General features: G+C 43.3%; 1 protein-coding gene across 2 annotated transcripts in view; it reads left to right on the plus strand.

Annotated features, from left to right (window-relative positions):
* Positions 1 to 271: 271 nt before the first annotated feature.
* The window catches only part of TOX3 (TOX high mobility group box family member 3), a 117,407-nt gene continuing 93,838 nt past the window's right edge, over positions 272 to 23,840 (plus strand). Inside the window, exon 1 of one of the 2 annotated variants that reach the window (XM_055145482.1) lies at positions 272 to 585. In XM_055145482.1, coding sequence (XP_055001457.1) covers positions 499 to 585 — 87 coding nt within the window. In that variant the 5' untranslated portion in view covers positions 272 to 498. The remainder of the gene's footprint in view (positions 586 to 23,840) is intronic. The other variant, XM_004600668.3, reaches the window with a different exon arrangement.

Below are 23,840 nucleotides of genomic sequence, written 5' to 3' on the forward strand. Positions count from 1 at the left end.
GGAGAGGGAGAGGGAGAGGGAGAGAGAGAGAGAGAGAGAGAGAGAGAGGAGGGGCCGGGCCCCTTGTCTCCGCGGCTCCTCTCCTCAGTCCGCCCGGGAGGAGGAGGAGGAGGAGCGGGGCCAGCGCCGCCGCCGCCGCCGCCGTCCCAGCCTCGCCCCGCGCACCTGAACTCGCCGCGCCGCCCCGGGCCCCCCGCGCCGCGCCCCGGGCGCCTGGCCCGCGCGCCGCGCTGCCTCTGCCGCCCCGGCGGGGCGCGTCCCCCCGGGCTGCCTCCCGCTCTCCCGCGGCTCGCGTGGCCGCGCCTTTGTGTGCGGCGGCCGCGGCTCCCGGGCTCCTCGGGCTCGGGTCTGTGCGCCCCTCCAGCCCGGAGTCCCGCGCGCCGCCCCCGGGCCAGCCCGGCGGGGCGCTCCCGACGGTGGATCTAGCGGCATCGAGGAGGCGGGCACCGGCCCCGGCCAGCCCCATCCCCGGCCCCCGGCCCCGGGCCCGGCCCCGGCATGGATGTGAGGTTCTACCCCGCGGCGGCCGGGGACCCCGCCGGCCTGGACTTCGCGCAGTGCCTGGGGTACTACGGCTACAGCAAGGTGACCGGGCCGGGGCCGGGCGGGGGGCGGCGGGCCGGGGGCCACCTCTGCAGCCCAGGGGCTCTGCGCACCCCAGTTCACGGCGGGCTGCACTTTTCTTCCCCCCCCTTTCCTACCCTCTCCACTCCTTTTCCTCCGCGCCTTCATCTCTGGCCAACTCTCTCTCCCTCTACTCTTCCTGCCCCCTTCCAACCACCCCTCCGGTTTTTTTTTTTTTTTTGGTCCTCTCCGCCTCTCCTCCCACTGTCTGCCCCCTCTCTCGGACCCCCACTCTGCCGCGCATCCAGCTCCCCACCCCAGACCCTGCCGACTCTCTTCGCGCTGCTCCTGAAATGCTAAGAACAACCCGAGGTCCGAAAGAGGGGACTCGCATGTGACTCTTTGTTGTTGTTATTAGTAGACACGGTCGCAGCCCCCTTAGCTGGCGGGGTGGGGTGGGGTGGGCAGCGCGGGAGCCCCTCTGATTGCGTTGTCCGATCACCTCGCCCCCTCCGCCCCCCGCCCCCAACACACAGAAACACACACACACACACACACACACACACTCACACACTCACACACTCCCTCCTAACCCCCCAACCCGCGTCCATCCCCACTTACTGGAGTGGACCTGGAGCCTCTCGGCAGGGAAAAGGAAAAACTTTTGAGCGTGCCCTGGACGGGTTGGGGATGGGCTGGAGGGAGTGGTGGGACCCCCGCAGGTGTCCTTTGCCGCCTGCTGGCCAGGGCGCCTCGGACCGCGAACCACTGGTGCCCGCCCCTCACTGGTCAGCGCGAGGAGGTTCATTTGTTAGGGAGGGGTAGGCTTTGCTTTTTGTTGCTGTTGTTGTTGGCGGGGTGTATGTGTGTGTGTGTGGGGGGGGGGTGGAATTAAGGTTGAAGACCACACCACACCTGGGTCAGGCCACCTCCCCCAGCGCCAAAACTTGGAGCACCGAGCACTGCTGGTGCCCCCGAGTGGCTCTGGGAAGGGCCCGTGGCGGGGGCCGGGCGGCACGAGTCCGTGCGACGACCACGGCCGCTTCCCTCGTGCCGGGGCGGCGCGGACCCACCCGCGGTCTCGCTCCTCCCGCAGGCCCCAGGGCCACGCTTTGGAGAAAACATCACCCCGAGGGCGACATTCCGAGAAAGAACTGAGCTCTTGGATGGCCTGTGCCTTTTGAATGTGGGTTTTCTTTTTCCTTCCCCCGGCTCCTCCTCCTCCTCCCCCCCTTTCTCTTTCAAATCCTAGTTTGTTTATGATTGCTGGGATAACAGAGGAGGAAATAGGGAGCCCGCTGAAAGAAAGGTGCTATACAAAACTAATGAATAAATAACAGGAAGAGGAGGAATTGTATCTGGAGTGAGTAGCAGTTTGCTGTGCCCCGTGGCTGATGGAGGCGCCTGTTCCCTGCTAGCTGTTTGTACTCGCTTCCCGACTCCTGTGCTGAAGTTTGTAAAAAAAAAAAAAAAAAAAAGATCATTAAGGTCTCTCTTTTTCCTCAGCCCAGCTCTGTGCCCTGCACACCCGGGCCTCTCCACCACCACTGTAGAGAGAAGTGTTCCCACGTGTTTTAAGTTGCGACCGTGGGTGGGACGGCCACGCTCTCAAAATTCCAAGAGTGATCCGTTTGGCCACTGAATGAGAGGCAAGAAAAGGCCTATTTCTAGACTCCCAAGTGAAAGGTTGCTTTCTGTCCTCTGATTTTGGATTTACTCCGGTTATTAAATGCTTTAAAAAGTCCCCCATGTATACTCAGTTAGGGACTTAGGCAGCCTAATTAAGTATGTAGTGTTTCTGAGAATCCATCTAATTGTTCCAGTGGGGTATTATTTATCTCCCTACAACTTAGCTTGTGTATGCAAGCCTTGTATAGCTTGGCGTGCTCTTATTTTTGGAAGCCATTACCTTGCCTAATGTAACTACTTCTTTCGCTGATTTAAGATCAGCAACACTCCAATGACACCAAAATAGAAACCTTTTGTACTAATCCAGTCACTGCAGTGCGTGGCAAATCTCTGTTCAGGAGGATCCCAAGGGTTCTCCAAGGGACCGGAGGAAATTGTGGGTGTTCTGTATGTGTCCATTTTTTACTTTTTGAGAAAGGCCATTTTGAGTCATTTTAAACTCAGAACATTTATTTCAGAAAGATTGAAAGTGGCATTATTCATTGAGGTGATGGTTCAACTGAAGCAGTAGAGATGCAAGTGGATTCACTGTCATATTTTCTTAATGCAGTTATTTGCCTGCAGTAACTTGGTTTCTTAGTAATTCAGCAATCTGGTCATCATGAGTGCTGTGTGTATCCAAGTTATCAAAGTTAGACACCACATTTAGTCTTGGTAGAAATCAAATTGTACTGGCATTAAGGGACAGTTGCCTTTAGTTCCTTGCAGATAAAAATGATTTTTAAACTCAGTCAGAAGACTTTATCCTCTTAGTCATAATTTCAGGAATGGGAATTTTTAAATGCAGGCTGCCAGAAGACTTTATTCTCTTAGTTCTCTTAGTCTTAGACTTTATTCTCTTAGTCATCGTGATGATTTTTAAACTCAGCCAGAAGCCTTGATTCTCATAGTCTTAAGTTCAGGAATGGGAATAAATAAAGTCCAGCTTTATTCCCTATAATTGTATAGGGAGAATGTAGTGTAAGAGAAATCTTAACTTTATGGGTATAAAGTTAATTATATAATGCTAATTAAAGGTATACAGCATTTTGTTTCACAAAAGCAAGCTTGTGTATCTGTATGGTGCTTTGTGTTGTAGGTTTTTATAAGAAATGTACACATATAACAGAGACATGCCTTTATTATATTTCAAAATACTTGCTATTAATCTCAATACTTATCTTCTGATGACCTGTATTATCTTTTGTAATGGGAAATGATGAATATACAAGAAACTGTGTTTCTACCCCAAATGATGAATTTATAAGAGGTGTGTTTCTGCCCTTTTCTTGTTTTAATGACTATCTGGGAAACTTTACAAGAAACTTTAGAACCCTCTGTTCCAGCCTTAACAAGTGAGAAGTTAGTGCTTATCTTTAAGTTTATTTACAAACCGTGAATAATAGGGTTTCATTCATTTCTCTTTTTAACAAATGACCAGAGTTCTTTGTATAAATTATATGCATGTGTATTATCTTCTCATTCTGTGTGTATATGGATCCTTTTTAAATGTCAGCACTCATGAAAGTGTACTCAGTCTATGGAGAATGGATGAAAGAGTTTTGAGAGTTCAAAAGTCGTTGCAAGTAGGAGAATAACTTCAAATAAAATATAGCCAGGATCATTAAAATCAGTTAATAATTCATGAACCAGCCACTGATGTATAAACTTAAAGTCATCTCTATTTTGTAAGGGCTAATTTCCATTTTAATTTCAAGTGGAAAATCTACTGTTTGAACATTTCTTTTTCTGGGGTGCTAAATTAAAATCTGTCTATCCATCTATTTAAGGGCATACATTGCTCAAGTGAATTGGTGACCCATTGTCTACAAATCTGGAATTTCCCTTTTTACAGTGCTCACCAGTCTTAACTATGTAATAGGCAACCTGTCAGTTGGCATATAGTTGTCACAAGTTTTCTACCCAAAATTAACCAAGATATTCAGCATGGTATATAAGGAATTGAAAAAGTGTTCATGATGAACAGTTTGACTATATAATCATAGGCTAATCATGAACATAATGTAAACTCTAGTTAGGTTTCTTTTTTTAGGAGAGCCTACCACTTCCTTTCAGACTTCTTACCTTTTTTTTTTATAGAATAGTTTAATATAAACCATGCTTTCTAATTATTATTGATCTGTTTGTATAATTGAGACATTTTATGATGAGCGCTTTCACTCCAGCTCAGTGGGGACTGCCTAGGTTAGCTTGAAAGGTAAGAGAACTCGAAGGATAACTTGCCACTTGTCTTTCTTCTTGGAGACTCTGTTTCAGATTGAGACATCCTGAGAGAGGGTTTGATTGGAACTATTCTTAAACTGATACCTTTAAGAATAGTAGTACTAATGATTTTATATCTAGGGTCAGGATTATGGGGGTGTTGAATTTTGAGAGCAGATGGAATGATTTCCATGTCAGATCTTCAATCAAGGTGTTAAAGTCACATGGTGAAAGAGAATGAAGTTTTTCTGAGGACCCCTCAAGAGTGTTTATAAGGACAGCCATGTCCTCTGTGGACCTGCACGTGGCTGTGGCATTTGCACGACAGCCTCGTTCAGCCCCAGGTTGTTCTCAGGCCAACATTCATGCTCAGTCTCTTCACATTCTTTCAGGACAATAATAATCTGATTTTAAGTGAATTTTCCTGAAATGTAAATGCTGGCAACAAATTTATCATAATTAAAATCACTGTGGGACACCCCCTACCCCGAAATATGCTTAAGTGTTTATTCTTTTAGAAGATTTTTTTTTTCACACAAGCTCATGCAAATGAAGATTCAAAAATCATTTTTTTGATAAGTCAAGGGACGATTTATATTCACTTCTATAGACAGTTCCACTCTCATGTCTATCAGTGCAGTCGAGTGAATGGAGCAAGTGGAATCTAACCACATTCAATATCCTTCTAATCTGATCATTTGAATTCTTTCACTTGTTAATTTTACGGTTTCAAGTCAATGGAATAGTTATAGATCAGGCGTTGGCAGACTGCAGCCCATAGGTCACAGCTGGCCTGCTGCCTGTTCGTGTATGGTTTGTAAGTTAAAGATGCTTCTTACATTTTTACATGGTTGAAAAAAAATCAAAGGAAGAATATTCATGACTGAAAATGACATGTCATTTGCATTTGTGTCTATAAAGAAAGTTTTACTGGAACATAGCCCACTCTTGTGCTTATGTATTGTCTGTTGCCACATTCCCACCGTGTTGGCAGAATTCAGAGAAGTTGTGACAAAGTCGGTGGCCTCCAAAGCTTCAATATTGACTTTTTGCCCTTGAAAGAAAAAGTTTGCTGACCCCTGTTCTAGATAATAAAACCCTGACTTCTTCCCTTGCTCCAAACCTCAGGAGTAGAAAGAAAACTAAGTGAACAAGATGGAATAGCTAGAAAATTTATTAACTCACAGAATGTTTCCAAAATGGTCCTAAAATAGTGAGTTCTTAGCACTTGCTATAAATTAGCCACGACTGATAAATTGTTGTGGGTGGGAACTTGTGAAAGATAACTTCTGCCTGGTCTCATCCCTAAGGGAAAGGGACCTGGGGAGCAGAGTTTTTAATGATTGCCATGTTCAGTGTGCAGTCTTGATGGAAAAATTTATTTTAAGCTTAGCATTCTGCCTTCGCATGGCTGTTTCCAAACATTTGGATAGTTAAATTGTATCTCTAAGGATCAAAGGAGAAGAAATTTGTGATTTCTGTAAAGAAGGCAACAGAGGGGTCTCAGGTTGGCACAAAGGGTCTTTTTTAGGAATTTGGTAGGTTCTGAGCACTATTGTTCTCCATGTGATGTCAAGACATTGAAATGCATTTATCACACTAAAACCTCCTATGTTTAGTGTGATACATCATATCTGGGTTAAGGGTAATTACATGACATATCCGTGTTTTGTATCCAAACATCTATTAGTGTTACTTTTATAGTCCAAGTAGAAGGGTTGGTTCCCATTGAACATTTGTGCTCTGGAGTGTTGCGCTTAGGGTTGACTCCTTGGTGCTTTAGACTCTGGAACCATGTGAAATCCAGGTTCAAACCCAGGATTCGCACATGGAAAGCTGCACGCTCAACTCGTTGATTTGTCTTGCTGGCCTCGGACATTTAAATTTTTCTTTTTCTAATTTTAGGCACCAATACTGTTTCACACATAAAACATTCTAGTATCCCGCTCTCCACCAGTGTCCATTTTCCTCCACCATTGGCCCTGTGTCTTTCCCTGCCCATCCTATTCCCCTCCAGGCCAGCAGCCAGGGTAAGCTTCCTCCTGTAGTCTGCTTCTCAGTTTCTGTTGCCTTTGAGCATTTCCCCCTATGGTTCTTTGTGTCCCACAGAGAGAGGGAGATCATTCTGTTTCTGTCCTTCTCCTTTGTCTCCCTTGGCTCAACATGATACTCTCCAGATTCGTCCGGGTAGCTGCAAGTTGCATGATTTTGTGTTTTCTGCTAGCTGAGTCGTATTCCACTCTGTGTATGTGCCATAGTTTCTTGGACTCCTGGGCCTTTCAATACCCTTGCTTTGATGCCATATCTCGTCCACATGGCAGAGCCTGGCAAGCTCCCCGTGGCATATTCGATATGCCCAAAACAGTAGCAACAAGTCTCACAGTGAAGACGTTACTGGTGCCTGCTGGAGCAAATCGATGTGCAACAGGATGATGGTGATACAGTGATGTGTGGTTTCATAGTATCTGTTGTGTGGTCAATAAATTTGTTCTTGATTCAGTTTTTTTTTTTTTTAAGTTTTTGAGAGGCACCTCAAGCAGTGCACAGGGATCTGGGGCTACTTGGCTGATCCCCAGCGACACGTGGCTGACCAGGCTGGGGTATTCAATGATTGGGTCTGGTGATGTGGTGATGCTCTCTCTGGCCTGGCATGATTGGGTTACTAGGGCCACCTTAGAGGTGGTTGGTCATCTTTAGGGCTGCATTCAGGTGCTCAGGATGGAACTTGGAGCCTAATGCATGTCAGATAGAATGACAGATAGTTGCCCTAGAACTACTCTATCCCTGGTACCTCTCATATTTGACATCTCTGTTGGCTCTTGCAAAACTTGGAGTTCTAAGTGTCTGGTTCATAGGAACTAATGGACAAAATGGCCTAGTGATGCTAACTAGAGGTCTACAAAGTCTCCATTTTTCTAACCTGTGTTGTGGTGATGGCATTCCTATGCTCAGTCCTACTAGCATATAGTTAACCAAAGAAAATTTATTTCACTCATTTGAGATGAAATCGGTGGAATGTTTGTGGCTGTAATACTCAAAGTAGCACTGTCAGTCCCGGTGTTCATCGATTTGCTTGAGTGGGCACCAGTAACGTCTTCATTGTGAGAATTGTTGTTACTGTTTTTGGCATATTGAATACACCACAGGTAGCTTGCCAGGCTCTGCTGTGTGGGTAGGATACTCTCGGTAGCTTGCCAGGCTCTCTGAGAGGTACAGAGGAATCGAACCCGGGTCGGCCAAAGTAGTGTAGATATTTTAAGAACACTCTCCTTCAGGTGGAGGCTGAATCCCCACTGAGAACTTGTTTTATTTAATCTGCATCAAAATATCTTGTCCACAAATCTGGATTTCCAGATGTTCTGTAGAAATGATCATCGATTTGGTAGTGGTGGGCTCACACCCTGTATTGGTGATGTCCTGTGATTTCGGCAGACAAACTTTCCACAGCTCATCCGGGTTCTCTGCAGCCACTGTAGCCTTCTGTCAGATTCCAGAGGGACTTTGAGTTTGAAAACTGTGATTAAGAAGGGTTGAATGAGCAGTGCGTAATGCTCAGACGTAAGTGCCAGGGGGGTCATGGTCTTTGGAGAAATATACTCTCAGCAGTCCTTTAAGTGTGAAGGTTAGTAGCCGATGAAACAGAAAAACAAAGTAATGTGTGGTCATCTTGAGCGTTATATTTGGCATGCACAAGCATCACCTGGAGAGCTGTTTACAACACACTGTTGAACTTGACCTCTAGAGAGTGTAAAACACAGGTCAGTGTGGAGCTCTCGGGTGACCGGATGTTGTGAGTCTGTAGGCCATGCTAGGCGGAACCCTGGGTACAGAAGGCCTTCTGAGGACAGGCTGCATGTAACTAAACACCCAGACAAACAATAGTGTAGACCATATAAGACATCTGTTTACTTACACAGAAGTCGTTGGATAGATGGTCTCAGACACTTTTGGATGGTTCTGTGATGTCGTTCAGGGCCCTTTTTGATATTTCCTCCTTTTTAACCCTGTCCTTCTGGGAGTTGCAGCATTCTCGGCCCGTGTTCACAGATTGGTGCCTGTAGTTCAGGGTACATGTGTACAGTGGGAAGCTGTGCAGTGGCGTTGGTAAGAGTGATTGCAAAAGATCACACTCTCCTTCTGTACCTCTCTTATCAAGAAGAGATTTTTGAAACAGTTTCTCTAGACTTTAACAAAAAATCTTATCTAATAGAAGTGGGTCACATGCCTGAGGCTAGGCCATTCAGTGTTGAAGGAAATTGCTTAGACCAATCCAGTGTGATTCCCAGGCATGGGGCTGGGGTGGGGGCTGGTGGATCTGTGGCAGGTGGTGGTCTAATGTTACATGAGCATAAATGATACCATGTTACATTAGCATGGAAAAGCACTTGTTAGTCAACTGTGTTTCTAGTTGCAAAGGCAGCCTACAATATCCTCTACTGGGTGCAAGAAGAATTTTAGTGTACTGGTAGTTTGGTTGGAGTTGTACTTTGTGCAGCTGGGTCTAACCTTTTGACTAGATTAGTGTAGAGACCCGTGAGATGTGATGCAGTACCTGGGAAGATGCCATCACCTGATTGAGATAAAGCATGGGAAGGATTTGCACTATGGAGATGTGACTATGGGTGGAAGAGGAGACCCTGGACAGAGTGTCTTTAATTTAGGAAGGGAGGAAGAGGAGGCAGGGAGGCTTAGGATGTTTGAGCTTGGAGACGAGCGAACCTTGAACGGAAGCAGAAAAATCAGAGGAGAAGCAGGATTGAAATTCAAAAAGGAAGCTGTTTTTAAAGCTTATTTTGGCGGAGTAGTCCCACAGAGACATCAAACATATTAGCCATTTATGAATTAAAACATTTCATGTTTGTTTTTTTTTTATGTAACAGGTGCAGTTTCAAATTGGATTTTGTGACATGTTAATACTGTTATAAGTATCTGGGAGCATCTGTTTTGAGTATATTAATAAGGGTGGAATTTTTTTTCTAAGTATACTTACAAACTCAATATATTTTGAAGGTGTTCAAAATTCAGTCCTTTAAGAAAGAAAACCTGTTTAAAATATAAGGAGTAGAAGCTTTTGTTCAAGGTCTGCATGAGCTTCTGACAGGTTTTATCTTCTCTCTTTGTAGTAGATCATTTTAGTTTCTTTGTTGCCTAGGTTTGTATCCTTAATCCCTTCCTCAGGGAGGCTGTGCTCTCTTAAATATGTTCCGTGCTTGTGTAAAACATGTCAGCGATTGGAAAATGGTCTTGTTGTATGACAGGCATTCCGTACTTAATATTAATTTAACATCACTTTGTTTAAAAAAGAAAAATGGAAATGTTTTGATAATCTACATGTTAAGCAAATTGACTAAAATCAAGAAGTATTTGGATTTCCCTCTAAATACATGGTTGAGTGAATTAGAGCCATTATTTTGGAGGAGATAGATGCTTTAAGCTGGATCCATCTGTTCCAAATGTTGCCAGTTTTGTGGACATTTCTACATTATGAAGCATTATATTAAATACGGTGATGCAAGTGAGTTTTTAGAAAATATTTAATATGATGAAATGTAAGTAACTACCATATTTTGAAGGTGTTTCAGCAACTTCTGCAACTACTTGGTGATGAGCCAGGTATTTTGCTGAGCCAAAAAATAATAAAAGTTTTGCCCTTTATTTTTGAAGAATCTTTTTGGCATACAAAGTAGACCTGATTAGGTACCTTTTATGAAATATGGGTTGAAAATTGCTTTTCCTGAAAACAGATAGGTTAGATCTAGAAATACTGGCCACTGGAAAAATCATACCAAATAGACTTATTTGCTCCTTTATAACTTAAAAGGAAATTTAACACTTAATATTTAGTTTATTCTAAAAGTTCTATTAAAATTCTCTTACAAAACATATGGAGAAGTTAATGAACTGCTGTACTAACAGTCAAAATTCCATTGATTACTACTGGAAAAAGAGTTTGAACTGGGTGAAATATATACAAAAGGGTCCATATTATTTTCACCCCCAGAATATCAGTGAGGAGTTTTAAGGACTGTTGTTGAGCCTTTTTCTGCTAGCACTGCTTGCATGGGATTGGCTGCTGCTTTGCTTAGACTGGACTGGGTTGTAGGAAGACGCAAGGAACAGCTTCCAGCTAATGTTCCCACAGCTCAGCCTGCAAGACAGAGACTCTCTTTCACTAGTTTTAGGAGAGTCTCTGGATTGAGTCTCTGGACGGACTTGAGTCTCACAACCAGATAAAAAGTCACTTCTCTCCATCCCAGAAGAGTGGGTGCTGTCATGTCTGTGGAAACCACATGAGCTCAGAGTCACCAGAAATGGTGGTTCTCTAGAGAAGAAAGTGCTGGTATCACAATGAGGGAAAGTGGGGGTTGATGGAGAAAAATTCATGTAGATGGTCAATGGCAAAAAAGCCTGATAATCTGGGAGATTTCTGAGGGCTTGAGTTGTCATTTTTTACCATTGCTCTTTAATGCAAGCCAAAAGTAGCTCCTGCTTGTTAGACATATATCATGATTGTTAATCCAGTGCTTGTTAAGAATGCCATTTTTTTAGGGTGAACATTAGAAGTGGTCTGTCATTGCTCCCGGAGCAATAGTGCAGTAGGTAGAATGTTTGCCTTACACATGACGAACCTGGATTTGATCCCTGGCATCCCATAAGCCCTGGGGCCCCACAGGAGGGATCCCTGAGTACAGAGCCAGGAATAAGCCCTGATCAAGCAGTGTGGTCCCAAAACAAACAAAACTATGGTCTGCCTTTGTGAAATCTCTGGTTGGTAGAGGATCAGGTATGTACATCTTGAGTTTGCATGAATGTGTGTGTGTGTGTGTGTGTGTGTAAAGGAAAAATGCTATACTGATAGACATCTGACTCAAGCAGAGATATCTGATATCAATGGATGGTGTGGTTGAAAGTGTTTGAGAGCGCATTAGAAGAGGGATCCCATGATGGGGTGGTCAGGTAAAAGCTTTCCATTAGGCTGAGAATGGACCAAAAAAATGGAGGTGTGGACAAAAGTGATAAAGGAATTTCAGGCGTGGTTTTGTGCATGAGCTGTAATACCCTGACAGAGATACAGGAGAGATCTGTCCTGATGTCCCAGGACACAGTGTTCAGAGATGAGTGACATCTGTTTAAAATTGTCCTGTGGTGGGAATTGTGGTTGACTGATACCAAGTTGTGGAAGGACAAAAACATCAGGTGAAAGAGCTGTGGTTTTGTTTAGTAGGTACTAGGAGAGGCCAGGTAAGGTAAGTGTGAGAAGATACGTTCAGGATACTACCAGAGGAGATTTGAGGACAAAACCCTCCCTTTATCTTATCTTTTACCATTGCTCTTCCTTCTTGCCCAAGATGTCAGCCTTCAGGTTGGAGGCCATCTCACCTTCAGACATAATATGGCCATTAAAAAGTATCTATTTCAGGTGTTCTTTTTTCCCACCCCTCATTCACAGTTTGCCTGTCTTCATTAGCCTTTCCACAGCTTGCATCTGTTTTTGCAATTTTGTTTACCCTTTTGGTTATATATTTCTTGTTTACCTCTTTGCACTGGAATGTAAACTCCAGGAGGGTAGGATCTGTCTGCTTTGGTGCCTCTCTATAACTAACATCTAGAACGTACTTCACACATCAGACAAAATGTGGTAAGGATTAAACAGGAGGTGAATAAGTGCATATACAGATCCAATTTGATCTTTGCATAAATGTATGATGTGCCTGCTTTGGTGTTATATTGCTTAATATAACATTGGCTATTCATGTCCCCAGCTAACCCTTCAGTTATATGAAAGAAAGAGAATGGATGGACATACAGTAGTGTTTGATAAGCTGCATTCAGTATTTTAGTTTTCAATCCCTCCTTGAAGGGTCTGTTTGGAAGACCTCTCTTTGGAAGCTCGATTCATCAGGAGAATAACTTTTCTGTCCTTTCTTCAGTTTGGAAGTTTTATTTTGGGCATGCTTAAAATATCTGGTGATTTATGTTCTTTGCAGGGACTGCAAATCCGTATGTCCTAATTTTAATTGATTATCTATATTTTAGGCTCAAATTTCTTTTCAAAAGACCTTCTGAGTTTTTCTATTGCCATTTTTCAAGTTCTAAAGTTTTGAACATTGGTCCGTGTTTAAAATCTAGACTATAAAAAAAAACATAGATTTTTTTTTTTCTTTTTGGGGGTTGCGCTGCTCAGGAGTTACTCCTGGCTCTGAACTCAGGAATTAATTCTGGTGGTGCTCGGGGGAACAGCCATATGGGATTCAAGGGATCAAATCTGGGTCAGTTGCATGCAAAGCAACTGCCCTACCTCTAGTCCTATCTCTCCAACCCCATGTTTTCACATTTTTTTTCTTTTTATCAAACCCAGTTTACCTCTGATTTCTCACAACTGTAACCCAACTTTACCCCAACTGCGCCTCCTTCCCCATAGACTGAAGTTCTCTGTGCACTTTTTTCTGCACTTAATCCACTGGTCCCTTTTATTAACCCTTGTTTTCACAGCTTATAGGACACAAGACACGTCAGCTAATTCCCCTCGGCAGTCAACCTGCGGCCCTTTTCTCTCAGTCTGAATTAAAGCCAGTCCAAGTCAGTATCATTTTTCAACTCCTCGAACCCAAACCCTGTTTTCCTCACTAAAAATTAAAGCTGTAGAGATTGTGTGATCCTTTTGTTCATCTCTTCATCTTCTCATTCTTTGCAAGTCCCAGACAGACCCATCTTTTTCTCAGTCCTAGAGAGGGTTGAGGGCCGGAGCAATAGCGGGAAGGGCTTTTGCCTTGCACACAGCTGACCCTGGTTCAATCCCTGGCATCCCATATGGTCCCCTAAGCACTGCCAGGAGTGATTCCTGAGTGCAGAGCCAGGAGTAACCCCTGAACATCGCCAGGTGTGCCCCCAAAAGAAAAAAAAACAAAGAGATGGCCAGGGTTGGGGCGGGGTTGAGGGGGGGAGCAGTTATTCCTGGAAAGAGAATAAGATGCTTACCTGCATGTGACCAACCTGGTTCCATGACTGGGATGACATATGGTCCCCTGAGAACTATCAGAGGGCTCTCCTGAGCACAGACCTAGAATATCACCAGGCTTAGGCCTCTCTAAATCACCCTGTCCCCCTGCCCCAAGAAGGGAATGATCAGCTTTCACTTTTATGAGGAACATTGATAGCAAGAACAGAAATTGATTCTATCCATCCTCCTCTAAAATCAGAAACCAGGGCCAGAGCAACAGCATTCCAGATAGGGTGCTTACCTTGCAAGCAGCTGATTTGTGTTTAATCCCCAGCGTCCCAGATGGTCCCCTGAGCAGCACCAGGAGTGATCCCTGAAAATACAGCCAGGAGTAAGGCCTGAGCACCCTTAGGTTGGCTCCAAAACAAAAGCAAAGCAAAGCAAAACAAAACAGAAACCAATTCTTACCCAGACCCAGAAGAGAGTGTTTGGTCTACACTTCGGGATAAAGGCTTCCAGCAGGGTTTCTCTTTTCTGAAGGCTGACTCCTGGTCTGCAGATGACCCTCTCTCCATTGTTCTGTTCCTTCCTACTGTCAGCATGCCTAGATATCTTTCTTTCACAGTACGTTGCCCAGTCTTCAGTTGGTTGGGTGCCACCTCTCTTCACAACTTTCGCTCTCTCCTGACTCAATCTACGTTATAATGTGCTTTCTATTTTTGTTTCTCAGTCAGATTCCCTCATCTCCAATTCATGTAAAATGAAGGCTGCCACCAATGGAACATGCTATCACTTTGCATACAAAGAAGAAAATCCTAAAAATAAACACACGGGGAGGGTAGCTGGGGGTACATGGGGAGTAGTGAAAGCTCACCTGAGACCTCGCTTGCCTGAAGCTCTGCTCTATCTTGCAAAAAGAGATTGACAAGTGTTAGGGAGGTTGTAGGAGATGTGTCAGCAGCAAATGGACACTTGAGACTTTGCTTATCTCTGGGGCCTTGAAAGGACATGCAAAATAGAGTGACTCAAGATGAAGAGTTGGCATTGCTAGCAAGTTCCTGGGTTACCTCGGGGCTCTCTGTCTAGGATCCCTTCATACCCTGCAGTCTGTGTCTCTCTTATATAACTAAAACTTCATATTCTGTCTAGTCAGCTCTGTCTTGTCAGATCAGACTTGATTCATGCAAGAACACGGGGTGCGTACTTCGGTCTAGACGCTGCTTCAAGTTCTGGGGTGTGCTAGCAACTGCCCATTCTATGGCTCCCCTCCCCCCCATTTTTTTAATCTCCCTCTCTCCCATGTATCTGTTCCATAATATTTTATTTTATTTTATTTTATTTTATTTTGCTTTTTGGGTCACACCCAGCAATGCACGGGGGTTATTCCTGGCTGTACACTCAGGAATTACTCCTGGTGGTGCTCAGGGGACCATATGGAATGCTGGGAATCGAACCTGGGTTGGCTGCGTGCAAGGCAAATGCCCTACCCTCTGTGCTATTGCTCCAGCCCCCTCCATAATATTTTATATTGAAGAGCGTCTCCTAGCTTTTGGTCCCTCCTCAGTGTGCTGCCCTCCCTCCTCATCATCACAGGCAGTGAGAAATATTTTCTCAAATTTTGGTGTCTTGCTCTTTTGCTTTGGTATTTGTTTTTTCTTTGCATGTGGATTCTTTTTCTATGTGGATTCTGCCTATAGTGGTTTACTCTTGTGTTGCATCAATCATCTGTTGCTGCGTATAACAAACTAACTTTGTGATTTAAAACAACCAGTACATTTTGCATGATCTTCTGCAAGTCAGCAATACATCTTGGGCTCACAGGTGCAGGTGCTCTAGCTCATTCCCTTTTGTGTGTGCTGGCCATCCCATGTCGGCTGGGGAGTTTGCTAATGGAGCCTGGCTGCCTGTTAATCTATCTCATTTCTCCTGTATGTAGTTCTTCACTTCCAGTATGCTGAGGTGTATATAAGAGCTCTTGACTTTTGAGCTAAGGTTCAAAAGTGTTAACAGTGTTCCTTCTGCGACATTTAGCTGACCCACAGCAAGTCGTACAAGGAGTCCATATTCAGGGGAGAAGAAATGGGAAGGGCTACAACAATCACATTACAAAGGAACATGGATCTAGGAGGTGTGGAAAGTTGTGTCTGTATTTGCAACCTGCCCCAATGTCTAAAATCTTCACCTGAGATTGACCTACATTTTTTTTAATTTCCTGTAGGGGGTGTCTTTCTATCTGCTATCAGTTCAAGTCCAGTGTGAACTATATGGAAACCTGCATTGCCTTTGCCTTCAGAGTTCCTCTTCACCTTTTGTCATGCTTTTTCCTCCCTTCCTTTTCTCTCCTTTCTCAGACCTACCAGTGATCAGGGCTTGCTCTTGCCTCTGCATTCCTGATGGGGCGTTGGGGACCATACGGGGTGCTGGGAATTGAGGCTCCATAGATTGATAGTGTTGTAAGGCGAGCACCCTAACCACTGTGCTCTCTCTCCAGCCCTTCCCTCATCCTTTCTATGTACAAAAAGCTCATTTTGATCACTGGGTCTTTCCTCTTCTCAGTACAAAGATCATCATGTCATCCTCATTTCCCCATCCTTCTCTTTTACTTGTCTTTTTGTTTCTTATCCCGAGCATCCTTACCTAGTCTATCATAGTCCAGCTTCTGCTAGAGAAACGGTTCTTCTTAGACTCTACTTGATACCCTTCCACCTTCAATTTAATCTGTGCTCCACTGCCTCCAAAGATTGTCCTTATAAACTGTCATTTTCTTTTTAAAACACACACTCATGTCTTGATTTGTAGCAGTTCTTTTTCAGTCTTACAACCTTCGTTTTGGCCATATGTAGCTACCATCAGTATAAATATTTACTTAAATTGTTCACCTTGACTCACTTTTAAAATTATGTCACTAATGCATAAGACAGCCTTGTACTGCTTGTAGTTGATAAAAAATCCACATACCCAAAACATACATATTTTAAAAATTAACGTTAATAACGTGAAATTCATCTACTATGCATAATAGATACAAATACATCCTGCTGGCCTGCAGGATATATTGTTGTGTCTTATATCTTGACAGCAAAGACTCTGCACATCAAGTATCAAAGTTACCACATGAAGCAAAAGCAAAATCCTTAGAGAAAAGCTGGTGAGGTTTCTTAAATGTTAAGAGTTTTGCTGTGGGTTATTGCATTGGTTATAGACCAATGTATGTGTTGTCTGTTTTAATAGTTTTGCACGTTACTTAGAGGTATTAGTTGTTTCTGAAAATACTAATTTAAAATCACTTTCTCCCATGTTCCTCAAAGGCTGGTTGTTGATAATAAATAACTTTCTTGGTAGCAGAATAGCTCCACTCTGTAGTAACAATTCTCAAATAGTGTCTCTAGTTAAATCTGGTTCTGATTTAATAGGTTTCTAATCATGATTGGGGTCAGAGCTATGCTAGATCTGGCTTTTATTCCTTGTTTTAGAATTCTAGAAAACACTAGTTATGATCTACACTGCTTTGATCATCGGAGCTCCTCTTCAAAGTTAGACATTTTGGAAATACTCTTCCTCAAGTAGGTAGAAGATGGCGGATTGCGATTTATGCCGCCCCATCCCTTATATTCCTTGAGTCTGCAGGCTTGTTAGGAGAGAAACCAAGTGAAGGCAAACCAAATCAAGCTAAAGGAATTTTGATAGACTAGTGGGAAGAATAGTGATTATAGAAGACAAGTGACTGTGGCTTAGAGTGATGTTGAAGACTGTTACGGAGAGAGGCAGGCCAGAAACCGTATCTGGTGTAGAGAGAAGAGGAGAAGGATTTTTTTGGGGGGAGGGAGGGGAATGAGGTTTTGAATGTTTATTTTTCATTTTAATTTTTTTATAATTTTATTTATAAAGAACCATGATTTACAAAATTATTGATAGTTGAGCATATAATATTTCAATAGTCCTACCACCAGTGTCAACTTCCCCGTACCAGTGTTCCCATACACCATTACCTGCTGTTTTATCCTTGTCTTACTGCCACCCCTTCCCCCACCTTGACAGGGTGGGATCAGATCTTGGTGGCAGAAGCTTATGTATCATGCTTTTATGTCATTGGGTATGTGCTTTGTGTATATAGCTATATTGCTCACCCACATCATCAATATAACCATAGCCCTGACCCCTATTCTTCCATTACTTCTCACCCTTTCATTCCCTACGAAATTTTTTTTTTTTAAATGAGGGTCATTCTCTACCCTGGAGATGGGCCCACCTCTCAATATAAGAGTTGTATTCTCAGCTTTTTCCCCTCTGGAGATGTCCTGTTCTCTCTCGAACACATCTCTCTCTCTTCCTCTCCCCTTGCATTCCTCTGAGTAAATGTCTTTAAATCTGTTTTGCTTCACGAAAAATAAGAGAGAAAGAATTAAATTCAGCCCTTAGGTCATAGATACCTTGGATGATAGACAACCCCTTATTTCTCTCCCGTTTAAAACACCCCATACATTAGAATTCAGCTTTCTGGGAAAAGATTCTTTCCTACTGATAACATTTGTTCTCATGCCTAGTTATTGATCTAGCATTTTGTCCTGTGGTGTCTTAATCAGAAATTATGATCTTGAAGTCTCAGCCATGTAGTTCTTTTAAGAAAATTTGTTGTGAGAAATCTGGATGGCGGGTGACCTGAACAAGAGCATGCCTCTGTGTGTGTGGACGGCTGAGGTAAGGTGAGGTTTCTGCAGCTGAGGGAGCGGAGGACTGTGACGCAGGTTTTGTACAGCACTCCGCAGGAGCTTGGGGTACTCAGTTGAATTGCGCATTTTTAGGGCTTCCTTTTGAATTAAGAATCTGAGTTTTTTGAGCAACATTTTTCTTTAGGAAGTTCAATGTACAAATGTTACTCATCGTCACTCTAAGTGGCAGGAGCCATAGCACAGCGGGTAGGGCGTTTGCCTTTCACGGGGCCAACCGGTGTTCGATTCCTCCGCCCCTCTCGGAGAGCCCCGCAAGCTACCGAGAGTATCGCGCCTGCACTGCAGAGCCTGGCAAGCTACCCGTGGCATATTGGGTATGTCAAAAACAGTAACAGTAAGTCTCACAATGAGACACGTTACTGGTGCCCACTCGAACAAATCAATGAGCAGTGGGATGACAGTGACAGTGACATCCCTCTAAAAAATCATGATTAACCCAGAAAGAGAGAGAAAGAGGGAATGCTCCTGCCACAGAGGTGGGGGAGGGTGTGGGGGTGGAGTGCAGGGGTGGGGAGTAAGGGATATGGGTGGCAGAATACTGGAAACATTGGTGATGGAGAATGGGCATGGGTGGAGGGATGGGTACTCGAACATTGTATGACCGAAATGTAATCATGCAAGTTTGTAAGTCTGTAACTGTATCTCATGGTGATTCACTAAAATAAAAATAATTTTAAAAAAAGAATACTATGATTAACTAGAACATCTTAGGTTATTATATCAGAAAGAGCTATAAAAACCACTTAGTTTGATCTTCTGGCTTTTTTTTTTCTTCTGCGCTGTGCTGGGTGATAACGCAGTGCTCAGGGATTATGACTATTCAGGGATCACTTTTGGAGGGACTTGGGGGCCCTATGGAATCCCAGGGATCAAATCTGGGTTGGCCGCATGGAAGACAAGCACCCTGCATGCTGTATTATTGCTCTGGCCCCCTCTTCTGGTTACTTCTGACCTTCTCATTCTCAGTTCTTGTTACTCGCATTAACTGCCAGGAATCTTGACGTTCAACCTGTTCACCCATCCAAGAGAGTAAACTTTGTAGTCCTGTGTTTGGGGCATCTGAACGTTATTGTTCTTTTAATTTTATTTTTTTCTTTACCTTGATCTTATAAGCCTTATGCTTTCTTATTTATTTTTTTATTTTTGTGGAGACAAGGAGGTTCTGAATATATACTTCAAGTCCTTATGAATACAATGAATATATTTACATAGTGTAAAGGGTACTTTGTGTATCTTTCAACTAGGGAAATTTCCACTTAAAAATATTTGTCTCCTTAAATCAATATTGTAAGACTAAGAATGTCCTATTCCCCCCCAACCCGGACACATTCCTTTGAAAGAATGGATGTCATTCTCAATTTATTGCTGTAATTTGTTCCTTATATGCTATTTCCCTGACACCAGAACCTGTGGAAATAATAAAAATAAGAAAATTGTTGCATGTCAGAGACTTTAATATCTGAATTCTTACTGTTCAGAAGGTAAAAATTCCTGTAAGTCCACATCAAGCCCCAAACACATCTGTCAGGTATTGAGTAAGATGTGCCTTTAATTTTACATGAAGATAAGCTAAGGACAGTTTGGCATGGTCAGGGAGGGATTGTTCGTTGGATTAATGCAAAGTGTTGGCAGGTTCATACAGACTTCTCATGCCCTCCCTCATGGTTGGTAAGAGTTGCTGCACATACTGAACATAGGTCCTTTGAGAAGTGTCCGTCCTGCTGGTATGGGGAAGCTTGACTACTTCAGTGTGAGTCCCACTTCTGTGACCAGAACTGTTAACGTCCTGAAAAACCAGCTACCTTTTCAGAGTGCTTGAAGGTAGACTCAAGATGCTCCAGATGTGTTCTGCTGTTGTCATGGACTCACTGCTTTGTAGTCAGCTTCCTAAACAGTGAAAAACTTTTAGTAACTTTCAAAGATAGCCTGACTCATTCCTCCCTCATCAGTGCTCTGTATCTAAAGTTAGACATGAGAGGTCTGAAGGGTTCTGATGATTCCACACGGAGCAGAGAGGAAGATGACTTACCAGCTCTGTGATCTCCAGAACTTGCCTCAGTATCTCAGTGTCCTTATCTTTCAAGCCAGGGTCTTACTCTCATGGATGCTTGCGAGTGATAAGAGAATGTAGTGCTCCACACAACATATATCTTAGGGGCTGGTGGACCCACCTTACTACCTAGGATTACTCCATGTAATAAATAAGCTTTCTGTCTAGAGAAAAATAATGCTATTTACCACAAAGAGTAGTTGCAAATATTCCCTGTGACATTCTTTGTCTTAAACCTTCATTAAAGTTAGTTGTTGTCAGCATAATTTTAGATAGTCACTGCTATCCTAAGATTAGGTAAGTTGCTTAGCATTGCATAGACTGCTAGTCATTGACTCTGGGAGAAGGATTTTTGCCTCATAATAGTCCAGTATTTTAACTATTGAAATAAGAGATTGTTACAACTTGGACAGTGTAAGAGGAATCACCTCTTTATTGATTAGTATGTAACCTGAGAAGTTTGTCAGCTTGGCATGGTTAAAGTTTGTCCTTAGAAATTCTCTGGTATGGGACTCTTCCATGCACTTGAAGTTTAGCAGCCTTCCTGGGTATACTAGATGTTCCTGCAGCAGAAGCAAAATTGAAATCGACAATCACTGAACAAGGGGACTATTTTCTTTGATTTTTTTTTGTGGCCACACCTGAACATGCTCAGGGGTTACTCCTGACTCTGCACTCAGGAATCACTCCTGGCTGCTCAGGGGATCACATGGGATGCCAGGGATTGAACCTCATTTGGCCGCATGCAAGTCAAGGACCCTACTTACTATCACCCTGGCCCCAGCTAGAGGGCTATCTTGGAAAACTTTTATGGATCTTCCATTTAGAAAGTGCTAACTGGGATGAGTTACTCCTTTGTTACAAAGGGCATTTATCTAAATATAGGAAAGTTATTTTTCTCAAGCCTGATGAATCTAAAAGGAGCTTCATCACTCTGCATTCCTCAGAATAGCTAAGAGGACCAGCGTCCATTCTGAGGCATAGACTATTGCCAGGGAAGGAGGTTCCTGGACCAGGTTAGAGAATCTATACTTGTCTTTGCACCTGGCACCTGCCAACTGTTTCCTTTCTTCTGATTTCCAGTTTGCAATTTTCTCTGGGTCCGTAAAAATATCTTTTGAATTTGCAAAGCTTTGTGACATAGTAGATTGAGAAGAGAAGGTTGATACTCATTAGAAGGACTAACTGTCCTTGACCTGGGAATTGGCTTAAGTATGTTCTTCTGCATCTGTAGGTGATTGAACTAAGTTAGTTACAAAGCTATTTGGGATGAAGTGTTTAAGCATCCTTATGGAGTGATTCGGTGCTGTGATGGTGCCAAAATAGCTGGCTCCAGAGGCCAAAGTTTCAGATTTCTCATTCCATTTTATCTTATTTTGAGGGGAGGACACACAGAAGTTGATTGTTTTCTGTTCATTATTTTCTGTTGATTATGTTCTGTTCTGTGCATGTGCATAGTTATTTCTTTGTGTTTTAGTTTTGAGTCATGTGATTCCAGATTTCAGATGACTTCACTTGTTCATTTTCCAGTATTCCTGGCATGGTTACTAATGGGACATGACGTGCATAGGCATTTTCAGGAAGGTTTGTCCTGCCAAATGGACTTTCAGAGAGCAACGATCGTGCGAATTTTGTTTGCTGCTATAGTCACCTTACCCAGCACTGTGCTTGGTGTGTAAGCAACTCTCAATACCTGTCTAGTTACAGGATTTTATAGGATTATTCAGTGTCCTTTGCTTCAGGGTTTCATTGACTGGTTGTTTTGCATGTTGTTTGACCAACTGACTGGATGTCTTAAGGAAGCTTGTAGCAGTGTGCTTAAAAGAGAAAATTCAATGATGGAGATGGGTAGTTCAGAATTTCCCATGCAGTTAATCTCCAAACCTACCTGGTTGATCTTTCCTAGGGCATTTGTCACCATATGCCCCCCTCCCCCCTCCATCATGCCTGGAATTTTCAAAGGAAGGCGGGAGCACCACGAACAACAGTGAGTGTCCCTTCTCTGGCTCTGATCAGGGTTTTATTGTCAGGAAATCCCCCTTTTCAGGGACTTCATTGTCCGCATCCTCTAGTCAGCCTTTCCCAACCCCCATCCCCTGCCCGCCAAAGATTTCAAGGCTTTATGGAAATGAAAAGTTGCTCTTCTTCACAAAAAAAAGATTGGGGAGATAAAGTGATTAACACTTATTTTGTTCGGGAATCCATCCGCGCTACCATCCTTGAACACTCATTTGGCTTGTTGGAAGGGTAATCTCTTTCAGAAACACTGGACAGAATTGACCAATTCATTATGTATGTAAGTCTGCTTAAGAATGTTTAATTCACTGAGCCCTCATCTCCTGGCTTCGTAATCTCCTGCCTTGGCTATTCTGTTCTCTTTGAGTTTCTGCAGCTCATTTCTCTCTTGATTATCGAATCTTTCCTTAGACATTCCAGGCTTGGTAGCATCTCAGTGAATAGATTTATGGAGAAAACACTTCCATTCTCTTTTAGTAGGTTGTTGATGATTAGCTTGTTTTGAGGTAAATTAACTTAGGGAACTACAAATTTGGGCAAAAAGGAATAAGACTTCTGAAGTCAAAGAGAATGTTGGAGAATGTCTTAGAGGCAGTGAGAAATTCTCATAAAAATAGCTACTTTGGATAACGGGCAGTTTCTGCTAAGCTAATTCTGGAAGATCTGAATCAGAAAAAAACCCCACATTTCATTCTTTATGAGCACATCAATATTTTAGTGTTTATGGATAAGAGCATATATTGCGGTCCTGGGCACTTTTGGGGACCATACCTGGCAATGCTTGGGGGTTGCTCCCAGCAGTGACCAGGGGACCATAAGGTGGCTGGGATTGAAGCCAGGCCTCCTGCTTGTATATGTTCAGCCATTTGAGCTATCTCTCTGGTCCTTTGGGCTTTAAAAAATGGTTTTGTGTTACATCTTCTGTTTCTTTTCCTTTTGGATTTTTTGTTAAAGTAATACTACTTTTCCCTATAATAGGGAAACCGAAGTGGGAAAAATATTTAAAAATGTTAGAGGGGAGATGTGTATGCTTATTTGTGTTTGTCCATATTTACCTTCATTTTGTGGGATTCTGGAGGAATTTTTTTTCCGGTGGAATTCATAATAGTGCAAAGGAGCATGAGAACAATTCCTCCCTTTAGTTATTGCCCTTGTATTTTATGGCCCTGTTATCCCTCACAGCAAAAACTAAGCAAAACAAAACCCAAAAACTTGAGTTCAAGTGGTAAATGCTTGACAGCTTCAGAGCTTTGCAATTAGTATTTACACTGCTAGGTATAGCTGGTCAAGTTAGTGGTGGCAGGATGCCTCTTAGCAACGGGCTAACTCCCTCCCTTAAAAAAGCAGTTCAGATAGAGAAGGGAACACCAAGTAAAGGGTGTTTGGAGGACCTGCTCGGGATGGGAGATGCATGCTGAAAGTAGACTATAGATCGAACATGATGGCCACTCAGTGCCTCTAGTGCAAACCACAACACCCAAAAGGAGAGAGAGAACAAAAGGGAATGCCCTGCCACAGAGGTGGGGTGGAGTGGATGGGAGGGATACTGGGATCATTGGTGGTGGAGAACGGGCACTGGTGGAGGGATGGATACTCGAGCATTGTATGACTGAAACATAAGCATGAAAGTTTGTAAGTTTAACTGTGC

This window comes from Sorex araneus, chromosome 8 (assembly GCF_027595985.1).
Source record: "Sorex araneus isolate mSorAra2 chromosome 8, mSorAra2.pri, whole genome shotgun sequence".
NCBI classification, from domain to species: domain Eukaryota; kingdom Metazoa; phylum Chordata; class Mammalia; order Eulipotyphla; family Soricidae; genus Sorex; species Sorex araneus.